The 17,505-nt window shown below is 41.7% G+C and overlaps 1 protein-coding gene across 3 annotated transcripts in view; it reads right to left on the reverse strand.

The window, feature by feature from the left end:
- LOC115138239 (ataxin-7-like) overlaps positions 1–17,505 on the reverse strand; it is a 48,350-nt gene that overhangs the window by 19,018 nt on the left and 11,827 nt on the right. For all 3 annotated transcript variants that reach the window (XM_029674912.2, XM_065000277.1, XM_029674903.2), the window contains 4 exons: positions 16,718–16,817; positions 12,793–13,008; positions 12,549–12,617; positions 1,656–1,760 (listed from right to left, as the gene is read on the reverse strand). In XM_029674912.2, the coding sequence (XP_029530772.2) occupies positions 1,656–1,760; positions 12,549–12,617; positions 12,793–13,000 (382 nt within the window). In that variant the 5' untranslated portion in view covers positions 13,001–13,008; positions 16,718–16,817. The remainder of the gene's footprint in view (positions 1–1,655; positions 1,761–12,548; positions 12,618–12,792; positions 13,009–16,717; positions 16,818–17,505) is intronic.

Genomic DNA, 17,505 nt, shown 5'->3' on the forward strand with positions numbered 1-17,505 from the left:
CTTTGGTTTTGACAACCACAGGAAGATAATACAGACTCACCAGGTTTACAATAGAAAATGAATATTCCAATTTAGTTTAAAAAGGAAACTGCTTGCATGCCATTTTATAAACTAATTTGTTTATAAAGATGGAAAGATCCATACTAAAGCCTCAAAGCCGAAAACATTAGAACACCCTCCCTCTGTCAGTGTTGTGAGGAGTCGGAACACTGACATGTCCAATACACACCATGTTAGAAAACATGATAGTTTTATCAAATATTCAAGAATTACCCATAACATAAGGTTATCTGACATTTTAGACTACGCTATTTCATTGACAAAATCCTTAATTGAAATGGCTCAAGGAAGAACAGATAGTTCCTTGCTCTTCTTTACTAGAGGTATCAACGATAACGGTAAGTGGAGGAAGGCCTAAAAACGGTACGCACTGAAATCATTTTAAAAGAGGTCTCCAATCTGGAACAAATAAATTATACATGCCAATTGATGCTTAAAAGCCCATCGTGGAGAGGAACTAACCAGAGAGAGAGAGAGCGAGAGAGAGAGAGAGCGAGCGAGATTACATTTTACACCACCTCACTGGCACTCACTGGTGTCTGTGGAGAGAGCAGTTCTCTTAACTGCACTGAAGCACAGGGGTGTGTGTGTGTGTTTGTGTGTCTGTGTGCGTTCCGCAAGTGCGTGCATAGAGGGTTCAACAGGCTAGTTTTAACGAGAAAGGCAGCAAAACGATCCCTTGATTCTGAAATCAATAATAAATTAAATTCTTTCCAGCATTCCGGCCAAAGAGCCAGTTAAAGAACACACACCGTGGAGAAGGAAACTAGTAGGTTTTAGACATCTTCAGACGTCTTAGGGACAGTTTAACATGCTAAAACAATCAATTAGGCTGCACTCACACAGAGGAACAGACTCGGAGGAGCACATCAAATATTAACAGGAGAATTGTAAACAAGTCTCAGGCGGTGGAAATAAAAGGCCAGAGTGCTCCTTTCTCATGTTAGAGGTGGAGAAGGGGAGGTGTGCTTTTAATCCTCCTGACGTTGATAGTGTTTGAACATGCGCACACACAGAGTAGTTGTGCCATTCTGACAGAGATTAGTGCCAAGCAGATTTCCCCAAAGCACAAGTCTAGAATGTTCTTTAGTGATGGGGGAAAGAAATCAATACAGTTACATATTGGGATATTTCTGACGATTTATCGTATTGTTTTGACAATATAGCAATATTTTCTGTGCGCTAGTTGGCTGTACCTGCACCAAAACGATTTTTCCTTCATATCTTATACTTCCTTCATATCTTATACTTATATACTATAATATTTTTAAATAGGTAGCCAATTGGACTGACGACAACATGTCGTTTTCTCATGACTGTCTTGTCCCTCTGCAGCAGACATGTATTTCGCAATAAATCACTATACAAAGAAAATGTGAGAATCTCAATGCATATCTTAAGTATTGTGATAATATCGTATTGTGAGGTCCCTGGCAATTCCCAACTCTAGCCCTCTCCCTGCCCAAACCTTTCCCGCCAGGAGAGCTATATAACAAAAAAATATAAAAACACAATACTGGATCAGCTCTTGGGGACAATGTTTGCATGAGTGATGGTGGTCTGTGTGTGTGTGTGAGAGAGCGAGAGAGACTTACCGTAGTGTGCTTGGAAGGCCTGGGGCTTCACCACCTGACTGCAGTGGCTGCACATCACCAGGTAGAAGTCATCCTGTGCTGGACACTGGCCAAATATGGGCATGTCTGTGGTTCCATGGGGGAGGGAAAAACACAGAAAAACACAGAACAGGATGAAGGTAACCAGCCTCAACTGTAGGAGGTAGACACAGGCAGTTGCTGAATGAAACATTTCAAATGATGCTGTGTTATGGAGGGAGATTGAACGCTAGGCTCTAAGATGGTTAAGGTTGATAAAATTAAAAAAAGGTGAGTGTGGTAACAATCATTCCAGAGAAAAACCGATTGTACAGGTGCAGAGATTACACACGCAGAGAGTACTCCTCGGTACTAGCCCCATTTCACAGTAGAGGAAACTACCCAGCGATAAGGAGAGGACCGAGCCATCACTCCAAAGGTTACCTGCTGCAGAAACAGACAGACTCGCTACAGAACAAAGAGGTGAAGCAGGCAGGAGAAATACAGCCAGTGGCAGAGTCTGATTGATCTGTCTTCAAATAAACAAAAGAAGGGAGAGCGGCTGGGGGAGAGCGGCTGGGGGAGAGCGGCTGGGCGAGAGCGGCTGGGCGAGAGCGGCTGGGCGAGAGCGGCTGGGCGAGAGCGGCTACCACTTGGGATTTAATGTACCGTACCTGCAAATACTCAAATAGACAAATTCATCCAGGCAAACAAAAGGACACCATCATTCACAGAAATGCATGTTACCTTATGTGACAAGAAAACGACATTCAACAGTTAACCGGTTAACAATTACAAAATGTTTATCCTTTGTCCAGTCGTTGCGTTAGTTAAATGCCGGCTAAACAGATCCGATTGGCTGTTTGGTGGATTCAACACCCCCACTCACAAATGACTCCCTCCTTTTTTGGCGAAAGCCTCATGATCATGGAAAACAGAGGGGCACATTGGGAGACGAGACCTTGACAAGGAGAATCGCAAAGAGCTAATGAAGGGGCTAATTAAGAAATCACCCAGAGAGCCCGTCTGACGAGGCCCTCCAACACACACACACACACACGGCTAAAGGACACTTGAAACGTCACCGACGTCTCCAAGGCGATGGCTATTCAAGTCCACACAAAAGCCTACCTGTGCTCTTAGGGAAGTCATTTGCTGCTGTGGAACGGGAATTAACAAGCCGACCCATACTTAACACAGGGTTAATGTCTGGGCCCACTACACTGTCAGCTCCTACCACTGAGGTGGAAGTATCGACTACTGGCTCAGATGAAAACCTTTGCTTAATTGACATATAAAAAAAAGAGTTCATAGGTGTACCAAACAGAGCTACGGTCTACTACTGAATGATTGTAATGCAACCGTACCTTCTTAGGAACAAACCCTTCACATCTAAACGAATGGAAAACAAAGTTGGAGTGTAGGCCTAATTGTCATGGGGAAATTGTTTTCATAGGAGTTGCATTAAATAAGGAGTTGCATTAAATTCCTATGCAAAAGCTCACACTGGCCATCATGGGTGTCCACTGGTCTCTTTAATGAGCTGAATCCCCAGTCCACTCTGCATTCAGGACATGGCAGTGGCACGCCTGACTTTAAAAGTGGTGAAGCTCCCCTGTGCCTTTTCATTCTCCGGTACGGAGATGAGAGAGGGAGAGCGGGTGAAGGTGTGTGTGAGAGAGGGAGAGCGAGGCACACAGCACAGAGGCTGACTGCACACATGGACACAGGGCAGCAACCTCTGACCTGCTGCCACTACATTAATCAGCCTCCCCCTCTCAGTCTGCTATCAGGCAAATTGGTGAAGGCAAGTCAGAGATATGAGAGTGTGAACTCAGAAGCAGATCAGAGGAGAGAATCCTTCAGTCACGTTCCAATGTGTGAGTGTGTCATGTCTGGACTCTATAGTGTGTGTGTGTGTGTGTGTGTGTGTAAGAATGGCTTTTTCATCAGGGAGATATGTGGGTCATGGTAGAGCTGTAGTCATCCACAGGGTAAGCCATTATATCCCCATTCCACAAGGCTTGGTCTGAATGACAATGTGCTAGGAGACAAAGAGAAGAGGACACTCCAGAACATGTAGGAGATTGTGGACCCAATGGAAAACACAGAGAGGACCTCGGGGGTTGAAAATGAAGCTGTGTGTGGAGCCAGTCGGCCTGCAGTCCAACTAAGGTCACACCCTAGAATCAGCTGTCCTGTGCTCATCTATTTTCTTTTAAGACCACTGAACTGTAATCAATAGGCGAGGCTGTGATCAGGGAGGCCATCATGGTGGAAAACCTATTCAGTGCGTGCACCTATCCATGGTCATGAGGTAGAGACTGAGGAAAGGAATACATTAGTGGAAGTAGCCTAGAGGTTTGAGAGGACCAGCAGCCGCAAGGTTGGGCAACAGAAAAATGGAACTGAACTGGCAATTGGAAGCCTGCTGGTCTCTGATCCCATGTATCATCTCCTGCCGTTGTTCCCTTAAGCAAGACACTTAGCCCCCCACAACTGATCTACATCCAAGGACGCTGCACAGCTGCTGACCCTGTGCTTCTCAACGTGTGTGTGTGTACCTCGGGTTGTTGAGAAAGGCAGAAGATACATTTCTGTTGTAACCAATGGACATAAAGTTGTATTCTATTCTAATAAAGTCGTATTCCAGTCTATTGGATGTTTGTAGGACACGATCAGCACTCCACTGTTTTCCTAAAGACTGCAGCTTATTGCACTAATATCATCCCATTGAATCCTGCAGGTCACACAAACAATTAGGGACAAACAAAGTGCAGAACATCTCACTCTGCTAACATTAGCAAATATTTCCATTCATTTTCAAAGAAGTGATATTTCACTTCATCTGTTCAGGTCATTTCTAACAGTTCCGGAAACCTCTGCCTAACGAACAGTGGACTGAGGCTTTCAGGCATGTAGATGGTGTCGTGTAACAGTACCAACACCTTACAGTGAGACATCACTGCCACATTTCACCTCTGCACAATCAGCGGGAGGAACCATACTAGAGGTCGACCGATTAATCGGAATGGCCAATTAATTAGGGCCGATTTCAGGTTTTCATAACAATCAGAAATTGGTGTCCAAAAATACAGATTTCCGATTGTTATGAAAACTTGAAAATCGGCCCTAAAAAAAAAAAAAATGTAACACCTTCATTTAACTAGGCAAGTCAGTTAAAACCTCTTGGGACTAGGGGGCAGAATTTTCACTTTTGGATAAATAGCGTGCCCAATTTCAACTTCCTGCTACTCATGCCAAGAATATAAGATATGCATATTATTCATAGATCTGGATAGAAAACACTCTGAAGTTTCTAAAACTGTTTGAATCATGTCTGTGAGTATAACAGAACTTATGTAGCAGGCAAAACCCAGAGTACTAACTGTTCAGATTTGTTTTCCCCCGCCTCTCTCTGTTCCCTGAATTGTTATTGCCAAGGGATATTTCTTAGGGACCTGTTTTCAGTTCCTACCGCTTCCACTGGATGTCACCAGTCTTTGGAATTTGGTTGAGGTTATTCCTTTGAGCAATGAAGAAGTAGGCCAACTAGGAACTGGGGACACTTTTGTGAGTTGCACAAGACGTGAAAAGTGGTGCTGGTTTGTTTTCTTTCCTGTATTGAACACAGATTGCCCCGTCTACAATTGAATCAATTATTAACGTTTAAAAATACCTAAAGTTGTATTACAAAAGTAGTTTTGAAATATTTTGTAGTGACGTTGCGTTTTTTGTAAGCTGTTTTTTTCTGGATCAAACGCGCTTTATAAATGGACATTTTGGATATATATGGATGGAATTAATCGAACAAAAGGACAAATTGTGATGTTTATGGGACATATTGGAGTGCCAACAAAAGAAGCTCGTCAAAGGTAATGCATGTTTTATATTTTATTTCAGCGTTTTGTGTAGCGCCTGTAGGTTTGAAATATGCCAACTCCTTTGTTTACTGCTGGTGCAGATGGTGCATGTTGGCTAGATTCACAACAAGTGTAGCTTTAATTGAGTATCTTACATGTGTGATTTAATGAAAGTTTGAATTTTATAGTATTTTATTTGAATCTGGCGCTCTGCAATTGGCCAGTTGAGACATTTGCGTCCCGCCTATCCCTAACTAGTTTAAGAACACATTCTTATTTTCAATGACTGCCAAGGAACGGTGGGTTAACTGCCTTGTTCAGGGGCAGAACGACAGATTTTTACCTTGTCAGCTCAGGGATTCAATCTTGCAACCTTACAGTTAACTAGTCCAACGCTCGAACCACCTGCCTCTCATTGCCTGTTACGCGAATGCAGTAAGAAGCCAAGGTAAGTTGCTAGCTAGCATTAAACCTATCTTATAAAAAACAATCAGTCATAATCACTAGTTATAACTACACATGGTTGATGATATTACTAGTTTATCTAGCGTGTCCTGCATTACATATAATCGATAGTGCGCATTCGCGAAAAAGGACCGTCGTTGCTCCTACGTGTACCTAACCATAAACACCTTTCTTAAAATCAATACACAAGTATATATTTTTAAACCTGCATATTTAGTTAATATTGCCTGCTAACATTAATTTATTTTAACTAGGTAAATTGTGTCACTTCTCTTGCAACAGAGTCAGGGTATATGCAGCAGTTTGGGCCGCCTGGCTCGTTGCAAACTGTGTGAAGACTATTTCTTCCTAACAAAGACAGCCAACTTCGCCAAATGGGATGATTTAACAAAAGCGCATTTGCGAAAAAAGGACAATCGTTGCACAACTGTACCTAACCATAACCACCAATGCCTTTCTTAAAAATCAATACACAGAAGTATATATTTTTAAACCTGCATATTTAGCTTAAAGAAATACAGGTTAGCAGGCAATATTAACCAGGTGAAATTGTGTTACTTCTCGTGTTCATTGCACGCAGAGTCAGGGTATATGCAACAGTTTGGGCCGCCTGACTCCTTGCGAACTAATTTGCCAAGATTTTACGTAATTATGACATAAAATTGAAGGTTGTACAATGTAACAGCAATATTTAGACATAGTGATGCCACCTGTTAGATAAAATACAGAACAGTTCCGTATTTCACTGAAATAAAACGTTTTGTTTTCGAAATGATAGTTTCCGGATTCTACCATATTAATGACCATAAGGCTCGTATTTCTGTGTATTTTTATATTATAATTAAGTATATGATTTGATAGTTGATAGAGCAGTCTGCGCGGTGGTAGGCAGCAGCAGGCTGGTAAGCATTCATTCAAACAGCACTTTAGTGCGTTTTCCCAGCAGCTTTTCGCGGTGCTTCAAGCCTTGAGCTGTTTATGACTTCAAGCCTATCAACTCCCAAGATTAGGCTGGTGTAACCGATGTGAAATGGCTAGCTAATTGGCGGGGTGCGCGCTAATAGAGTTTCAAACGTCACTCGCTCGGAGACTTGGAGTAGTTGTTCCCCTTGCTTTGCAAGGGCCGTGGATTTTGTGGAGCGATGGGTAACGATGCTTCGAGGGTGGCTGTTATTGATGTGTTCCTGGTTCGAGCCCAGGTAGGGGCGAGTAGAGGGACGGAAGCTATACTGTTACACTGGCAATACTAAAGTGTCTATAAGAACATCCAATAGTCAAAGGTATATGAAATACAAATGGTATAGAGAGAAATAGTCCTATAAATACTATATTAACTGCAACCTAAAACCTCTTACCTTGGAATATTGAAGTCTCATGTTAAAAGGAACCACCAGCTTTCATATGTTCTCATGTTCTGAGCAAGGAACCTAAACGTTAGCCTATTTTACATGGCACATATTGCACTTTTACTTTCTTCTCCAACACTTTGTTTTTGCATTATTTAAACCAAATTGAACATGTTTCATTATTTATTTGAGGCTAAATTGATTTTTATTGATGTATTATATTAAGTTAAAATAAGTGTTCATTCAGTATTGTTGTAATTGTCATTATTACCAATAAATACACAATTTTATTTTTTAAATATTATTATTATTCCCTTTGCAGAAAAGCATCCCCAAAGAATGATGTTTCCACCTCCATGCTTCACGGTTGGGATGGTGTTCTTGGGGTTGTACTCATCCTTCTTCTTCCTCCAAACACGGCGAGTGGAGTTTAGACCAAAAATATCTATTTTTGTCTCATCAGACCACATGACCTTCTCCCATTCCTCCTCTGGATCATCCAGATGGTCATTGGCAAACTTCAGACGGGCCTGGACATGCGCTGGCTTGAGCAGGGGGACCTTGCGTGCGCTGCAGGATTTTAATCCATGACGGCGTAGTGTGTTACTAATGGTTTTCTTTGAGACTGTGGTCCCAGCTCTCTTAAGGTCACTCACAATGGTCCTACCGTGTAGTTCTGGGCGGATCCCTCACCTTCCTCATGATCATTGATGCCCCACGAGGTGAGATCTTCATTGATCCCCAGACCGAGGGTGATTGACCGTCATCTTGAACTTCTTCCATTTTCTAATAATTGCACCAACAATTGTTGCCTTCTCACCAAGCTGCTTGCCTATTGTCCTGTAGACCATCCCAGCCTTGTGCAGGTCTACAATTTTATCCCTGACGTCCTTACACAGCTCTCTGGTTTTGGCCATTGTGGAGAGGTTGGAGTCTGTTTGATTGAGTGTGTGGACAGGTGTCTTTTAAAACAGATAACGAGTTCAAACAGGTGCAGTTAATACAGGTAATGAGTGGAGAACAGGAGGGGTTCTTAATGAAAAAATTAACAGGTCTGTGAGAGCCGGAATTCTTACTGGTTGGTAGGTGATCAAATACTTGTCATGCACTAAAATGCAAATTAATTACTTAAAAATCATACAATGTGATGTTCTGTTTTTTTCCCTGTCTATAACAGTTGAAGTGTACCTATGATAAAAATTACAGACCTCTACATGCTTTGTAAGTGGGAAAACCTGCAAAATCGGGAGTGTATCAAATACTTGTTCTCCCCACTGTATATGGTTTGACCAAACTATCAAAACAATACCAATTTCATTTGCATTCTCACTAAAATGGAATGGTCTTTGAACTGTTGGAGCGAACATTGTCCTTATTTCAATTCCACATTTTACACAAACTGCGCTCTGGTCCATACTCGTCTTAGTGATACAACTAGCACTAAATGACAACGTTTCCTGAATCTCTGAAATAATCGGCTACTGTAGCTAGACTAATGCAGTTGCACAACAGTGACTTTCCTGATCACATTCTGTCAACATGCTTCTTGGTCTTCCTGAGAAAAAGTGAAGATCTAAATTAAGGTCATGACAAAATTGGCTGGATCCAAGTGCTTTGCTGAACAGTTTTGGCTCCTTTTACGCACGGAAATAAGTGTGTAAATCAGACAAGTCTGGCTTTCGGTTGTGGCTTCTGTGAGACCTGTAGGAAACAAGTGATTTGTTCTTAATTGTGCAATGTCACTGCGGTGTGCACACTGGCCCCATTGTTTGCCAATGCAAATGCACTGTTAGATAAGTGCCCTGACAAGTAGGTTACAGTGTGTAACCCCTTGCTTTTCAACAGGGGAAAAAAAGCTTTTTGGAAAAGTCTGAAATGAGATGCCTACGTATTGCTGACATCACAAGTGTAGGCCTATGACACATAACAGCTACAGAGGACTTCAGAGGTGAGTGTCGCCTCGATCACATGTCATCTGGATATGTGTGCAACAAAAGTTCAACATTCACCTTCTGCTACCATTTCGGTCAAGCCGTCTACACATACAGTTTGATGCATACGTTCTATAAATCCAACACATGCAACACAGAACGCACTGCAACTGCCTCTGCAACACAATGCTGAAAGGCAAACACAGTGTTCCATTGGAAATGAATGTACTTCTGGAGTATCAACATGCAACGCCGCTGCCGGTGTGATCGAGGCGTTTCCCCTGCTCTCTTCACTAAGTGGGGTACCTTATCACCTTATAGATATGTAATGAACATAAACTATTTCCTCAACTCCGTTCTTACTTCCCAAACAGTGAGTAAAGACTATAGACTGACTGTGTGCAGTACATGATGTACTTACATGCATAGTGCTTATTTCTACAAGCTGCTTTTTGGGAATCAAGTTGTAGCGTGACTTTACCCGGAGGACAGTGTATCTTGTTACCATACTAAAGGTTAGGATTGGGCATGCTGATCCTAGATTTGTGCTTACGGCAACTTCAACGTAGGGTGACTATTTACAGCACAGTTTCAAGTCACCATTACTAAACAAAAAAACGTGATATTCTTCAGATGTTTTGTGTGCAAAAAGGACAACTATGGCTCCTGATGGCTATGTGGGAAAATATAAATCAATGGGTTTTTACTACATTAGATGTTGTTTTTTACACCAGTGTTGCACATACAGCTGTGTGCTTCTCTCATTTTATAGCATGGGAATGAACATTTCAAGGCAGTCTTGATCAGATCACTGACACCAATCCATGTAATAAAATCTATTATAGATCATAGCTGCCAAAACAGAGTAAGGCAATCCTTTGTTGTTAATATTGTAAATATAGTGTACTTTATTGAGTGTGCTAATATAAAATGTGCTAAACAAAGATGTGAATGTGTAGTAGTTTAGTAGCACTATAAATATTCAACTGACATAGGAAAGCCATCTGAGGTTTTAGACAGTTTCCAAAAAGAATATCAGTTATTCTTAAAGTTGCACTATGCAGAAATTGCTCTGCAATTTCCTGGTTTCCAAAACTCTTAATAGTTAGCCAAATTTCAGTTTGTGAGACAAAATAAGCTAGTGTACTATAGAGAATAATTTTACCATCTAAAATGCGGTGAAATATATTTTCCTTAAATCATATTCCAAAAAATATTGTTGTTTCAGCTAGTGGACAAAACGGAAAACTACATTTAAGAAATAGAAATATACAGATAGAAATGTCTAAGAAGAATCTGTTCTGTGTGAATTTGGACGGGTTGCCCAAAAAATGACATATTGGCACTTTAAAGCTAGAATCCTTAGTTGCTACATTAATTCACACACACACAAGCTTGACAAACCTACTCATTCTAGTTTGTTTTTTTTATTCTTAAAAAAAAAACTATTTTGTAACATTGAAGATATCAAAACTATGAAATAACTCATATATAGGAACCAAAAAAGTGTTAAACAATACTAAATATATTTTACTCTCCTTATTGGTCAAATAGCCCTTACACAGCCTGGAGGTGTGTTTGGTCATTGTTCTGTTGAAAAACAAATGATAGTCCCACTAAGCGAAAACCAAATGGGATGGCGTATCACTGCAGAATGCGGTGGTAGCCATGTTGGTTAAGTGTGCCTTGAATACTAAATAAAGTCACTGACAGTGTCACCAGCAAAGCACCCCACACCATCACACTTCCCCCATACTTCTTAGTGGGAACCAGACATGCGAAGATCATCCGTTCACCTACTCTGCATCTCACAAAGACACGTTGGTTGGAACCAAAAATCTCACATTTTTGACTCATCAGACCAAAACGACAGATTTCCACTGGTCTAATGTCCATTGCTCATGTTTCTTGGCTCAAGCAAGTCTCTTCTTCTTACTGGTGTCCTTAAGTAGTGGCTTCATTGCAGAAATTAGACGATGAAGGACTGACTCACGCAGTCTCCTCTGAAAAGTTGATGTCTTCCTTTCCAGTTTCACCATAGCGCGTGATGGTTTTTGCGGCTGCACTTGAAAAAATGAAATATTCTTGAAATGTTCTGGATTGACTGGCCTTCATGTCTTGAAGTAGTGATGGCCTGTTGTTTCTCTTTTCTTTATGAGCTGTTCTTGCCATAATATGGACTTGGTCTTTGACAAATAGGGCTATCTTCTGTATACCACCCCTACCTTGACACAACACAACTGATTGGCTCAAACGCATTCAGGAGGAAAGGAATTCCACTATTTAACTTTTAACAAGGCACACCTGTTAATTGAAATGCATTCCAGGTGACTACCTCATGAAGCTGGTTGAGAGAATGCCAAGAGTGTGCAAAGCTGACATCAAGGCAAAGGGTGGCTACTTGGAAGAAACTCTAAATAAAATAGAATTTGATTTGTGTAACACTTTTTTGGTTACTACATGATTCCATATGTTTAATTTCATAGTTTTGATATCTTCACTATTATTCTACAATGTAGAAAATAGCATAAATAAAGAAAAACCATGAATGAGTAGTTGTGTCCAAACTTTTGACTGGTACTGTATATGCATTGATTCTTGAAGAATTTAACTTACAAGATTGTTTTATTCCAATGTTTGTAAACAATGTAAACAAACCCTGTATAGTCTCAAAACATGAATAGGACTAATTGTCATGGATGGTTAGTCCTTGGATTTATGGCTTGCTCTATGAATTTGCGAACAGTTATTTCTCCAGGCCCTTCCCTAAACTTTTTACCAAAACATAAGCGGGGGTACGCTTTCTTATTGTTTTAATTCAGATTCTAGCTTCAATGACAACCGCGTTGCACCCATTTTAACTGTGAAAGTGCCATCATCACACTGACTGTGCCCATCCCCTAACTTCACACACACAGGCTTTTTCAGGTGGGCACAATGATACTGAACAGTCAGACAGAAATAGTGTAAAACAGACAATAAATTATCTGTTGTGTAAGATAAACATACATTTCAGCTTTATCACATGACATGTATCTTTAAGGACCCCACTGAATAAGCGCTGGTTGTTACCTGCGGTGGTTACCTACTTAGGGTCAGAAGATAGGCGGGCCCCCTCTTCAAGGTGTCAACTAGTGGCGATAGATTCCTGGGTTATATCACTGATTGATCAGACTTGTGTTGTCACCACTCAGTGTGGTGGACTTGTTCAACAGAACAACCAGATTTCAGCCGGTGCAACCCAACAAAACCAAAACACACCTTGGCTTTGACAAAAGCGAGAACACTCACCATCTCTGCACAGTCGCATGGCTTCTCGATTTTTCCCGAACTCTTTCAAACTTTCCTCTGATTCGGCACCTAAAAGAGGCAATCGGATACACACGAAGATAAATAGTTACACTTGCTTGCTTCTGCTGTTGTTAACAGTAGCGTTTCTTCGTATTCCAAAAACTGCACGCAATCAGCAAAAAAAGCTCACGATCATCGTTATGTCTCGATTCTACACACACATCCAGTACGCACGAGCACTCACCGTCGTTGCCGTGGAGTTTGGCAGCATCGACCCAGCTGCTCCAAGGCTGTCCCAACATTATTTCTGGACTAGGCATGGATCTGCGCTCCGCACCAGTCGCCATTGCTGTGGAGCCTTCTCCCCGCTGGATCTGCTGCTGTTGCTGCTTCAGCTGCCTGGCCACTCTGCGCTGCTCCCCCCTGACGTCATCATCGGCCCTTTCCGACATTCTTTCCGCTACAATGTAACAAAACAGCAGTCAGCGTTGTGGTGTTCTCAGGATTCCTTCATTGATTGTCTCGGGCAAACGCATGTTTTGGTAACGGAAATCCCTTTGATTATGTGTTTAGAAGCTAGAGGGAGTGACACCACCGAAATCGCTCTTGTTTTGACGGGTGCATGTGTGCGAGGCCGTCCCCCGGCACATACAGTCTGGGCAATCGCAGATATCGCAGATAAAACTTTAAGGAGGAGCATCTAAATGCACCTCCCTGAGTGCATTAAACGTGATAAATCCAGGTCACTTACACGCGGTGACAACAATATGTTTTCAATTATCAAATAAATACTATATTCATCACCTTCGTATAGCCTATGCCTAATTGATACAGTTCACATAGGAATTCGTTTTTTTCTTCTTCTAAAAACGTATTTTATGAATGAAAACGAACCAAATTATAGTAAAAAAAAAAAGTTTTTTTTACAGTGCCCTAATATTGATCAAATTAACATGCTTCGAGGTATTATATCATAACAACCAGAATATCCCTCTTGCTTCCAACTTCAAAAATGTTCAGATAGGATACACACCTTCGATAATGCACATCGATGACCGAACAGTTCATTTATATAAAACAGTTTATTAAAGTCAAACAATTAAGACAGGGACCTGTTTCTTGTCGCCGGATGGGGGAATATATATTCATTGATGTCCTACTTCCTTAATAAGGCGCGACTGCTTTCCAGTTTACAGTAGTCAGATTCATATTTCTCACAACCTTTTGCGTCACATCAGCGCTATGTGGCGAATGGATGGAGTTCCTACTTCCATAATCTAGGAATTGGTAACACTTTACACCAAACAAGCAGAAAGAAAGCTATCCCGTTAACTATTTCCTTTCTAAAACACTTCATTCAGGTTTACAGTTATAAAAGTGTCTGTAGATTAGGTATTACAAAAATATGAATGTCTGAGGTCTTTATAGAATTGAAATATTCCTAGGAAGTATACCTTCCACTTTCCAAATGGGATTCGGGTTTAAATGGAGTGACCAGGATGCCTACATATTATCTCATGTTTGTACTTCTCAGCACAGGCCTCTACTCCTGCTACTGATGGGCAGAATCAATCTGTAACAGACAATGTACATGTGACCTCACCTACCATACAGGAATCCAGTTTGAAGTGAAGGTTCTAACATGTTAATAAGTGTTGAAATCCTACACAACCATCTTAAGTTTTCAACTTGATTACTTACCGGTAGTAAGCCGAAATGACTGAATGCATTTTCATTGCATGCTCAAAAATTCTACAAAAAAAAAAACTACTGCTAATACAAAAGGCTAAAAGGCCAAAACAACAAGTGGGTAGAAACTAGCCCTACAAATTACAACTAATTAGTGCATCAATTTATGACAGACAGCAAAACGTGTAGGCCTGATGCTGTAATGGAACTGGTTTTGAGGGATTGTATATGGTTCAACAGTTGCGTATTACAAATACTACATTTGTTTGGATTTTTTTTACATGATTGAATATAGGTCTGTATTCTAATCAATAATAAAATATTACTTGGCAAATTGTCTGCATCTGACAGACTGACATACTAAGAATTAAGTTAGGCTATTTTTTATATTTTTTATACACTGCTCAAAAAATAAAGGGAAGACTAAAATAACACATCCTAGATCTGAATGAATGAAATATTCTTATTAAATACTTTTTTCTTTACATAGTTGAATGTGCTGACAACAAAATCACACATAAATGATCAATGGAAATCAAATTTATCAACCCATGGAGATCTGGATTTGGAGTCACACTCAAAATTAAAGTGGAAAACCACACTACAGGCTGATCCAACTTTGATGTAATGTCCTTAAAATAAGTCAAAATGAGGCTCAGCAGTGTGTGTGGCCTCCACGTGCCTGTATGACCTCCCTACAACGCCTGGGCATGCTCCCGATGAGGTGGCGGATGGTCTCCTGAGGGATCTCCTCCCAGACCTGGACTAAAGCACCCGCCAACTCCCGGACAGTCTGTGGTGCAACGTGGCGTTGGTGGATGGAGCGAGACATGATGTCCCAGATGTGCTCAATTGGATTCAGGTCTGGGGAACGGGCGGGCCAGTCCATAGCATCAATGCCTTCCTCTTGCAGGAACTGCTGACACACTCCAGCCACATGAGGTCTAGCATTGTCTTGCATTAGGAGGAACCCAGGGCCAACCGCACCAGCATATGGTCTCACAAGGGGTCTGAGGATCTCATCTCGGTACCTAATGGCAGTCAGATTACCTCTGGCGAGCACATGGAGGGCTGTGCGGCCCCTCAAAGAAATGCCACCCCACACCATGACTGACCCACCGCCAAACCGGTCATGCTGGAGGATGTTACAGGCAGCAGAACGTTCTCCACGGCGTCTCCAGGCTCTGTCACGTCTGTCACATGTGCTCAGTGTGAACCTGCTTTCATCTGTGAAGAGCATAGGGCGCCAGTGGCGAATTTGCCAATCTTGGTGTTCTCTGGCAAATGCCAAACGTCCTGCACGGTGTTGCGCTGTAGACACAACCCCCACCTGTGGACGTCGGGCCCTCATACCACCCTCATGGAGTCTGTTTCTGACCGTTTGAGCAGACACATGCACATTTGTGGCCTGCTGGAGGTCATTTTGCAGGGCTCTGGCAGTGCTCCTCCTTGCACAAAGGCAGAGGTAGCGGTCCTGCTGCTGGATTGTTGCCCTCCTACGGCCTCCTCCACGTCTCCTGATGTACTGGCCTGTCTTCTGGTAGCGCCTCCATGCTCTGGACACTACCCTGACAGACACAGCAAACCTTCTTGCCACAGCTCGCATTGATGTGCCATTCTGGATGAGCTGCACTACCTGAGCCACTTGTGTGGGTTGTAGACTCCGTCTCATGCTACCACTAGAGTGAAAGCACCGCCAGCCTTCAAAAGTGACCAAAACATCAGCCAGGAAGCATAGGAACTGAGAAGTGGTCTGTGGTCCCCACCTGCAGAACCACTCCTTTATTGGGGGTGTCTTGCTAATTGCCTATAATTTCCACCTGTTGTCTATTCCATTTGCACAACAGCATGTGAAATGTATTGTCAATCAGTGTTGCTTCCTAAGTGGACAGTTTGATTTCACAGAAGTGTGATTGACTTGGAGTTACATTGTGTTGTTTAAGTGTTCCCTTTATTTTTTTGAGCAGTGTATTTATACTTTCATGTTGGTCTATGCAGTTGTTATACCATGAATTTGGAGCTACAGCTTATGGCACAAACGGGTCTTCCGTGCATCAGAAGGCATTGACACAACGGGGGCCAATGCAGTTCTTCAGGTGTCAAGGATAACTTTGTGACACTCCATCCCGCTTTGACCTTCTGACAGAGACTCATCTGGTTCATGGAACCAACATGACCCACGGGGTTCGAACCCAGGTTTATGGTGCAGCAGAAGACCGCATCAGTCTAATAAGTTAAGTCATTGGCTCTTCAGGTCTCAGCCTAAGTTAATCATGTCCAAGCTTGGTCGTCATACCACTTGTTACATTTACTAGTGTAGTATCAATATCTTATTGAGATTTTGTAATGAAATGGCCGCTGAAAAAGACCTGAAAGTAGAGTCTGATTGTAGCTATGTTGCAGGACTGTGGACTGAGTCTCAAGATTGATGTGTAGAATTTGAGTAGAAATACAGGGTATTGTGCTTACTGAACACTTACCGTGTCAAATGTGGAAAAGGGAACACAATCTTAACTGGATCAGTAAAACCTCATCGGTTTGGGTGATCTCTGGTCGCTCCACACAAGTTGTGGAAGGAATCTGGTTGAGATAGAGAAAGAGACGGGTGGGAAACGTTAGTATTAGGTTCATTGTTTTCCTTGTCATGATGCTGTAATCACTGTTTAAGGAATTACAGTGTTGTCTGTCTGGAAGATAACGCCGCCTCCAATGCTCCTGGCGGATCTGGCTGTGGCTCTGTGCTCGGCCGCTTTCAAGCTAGCACATGAGCTACTTATGGAGCTCCTCGCCGCAGCAGAGTAATCCAATCCAATAAGCACTATCCCTGGTTAACCACTCCAGAGCCCTGCAGTTTGCAGCGCAATAATCCCTTTCAAAGATTAGAATAAAAACAACACTAAAATAATTTCCCCATTAAATTTTTTTTTGAAGGGGGTGGGGGTTGGGGGACTTGAGCCATCAAACTTAATTTAAATGGACACAGGAAACCAATTCTTTCCACAAGAACAACTGTCGCAAAGTGTAGGCTAATAATGTACCACACATTAGCCTAATGAGACAGCAATAAAAATTTTGAAAAATTAAATACAGAACAGTAATAACAATTAGCCCTACCATTTTAGTTTTTTTTTTACACAAAAGCATTGTAAACATCAGTATGCCCAGAACTAACTTAAATTTAAAAAAAAATTTACCATTGTAGGCTACTCATCAATTCAACACAATGTGAATAATGAAAACACTATTACAAAGATAAGACATAAAATAG

The sequence above is a fragment of the Oncorhynchus nerka genome, linkage group LG2, assembly GCF_034236695.1.
Source record: "Oncorhynchus nerka isolate Pitt River linkage group LG2, Oner_Uvic_2.0, whole genome shotgun sequence".
Taxonomy (NCBI): domain Eukaryota; kingdom Metazoa; phylum Chordata; class Actinopteri; order Salmoniformes; family Salmonidae; genus Oncorhynchus; species Oncorhynchus nerka.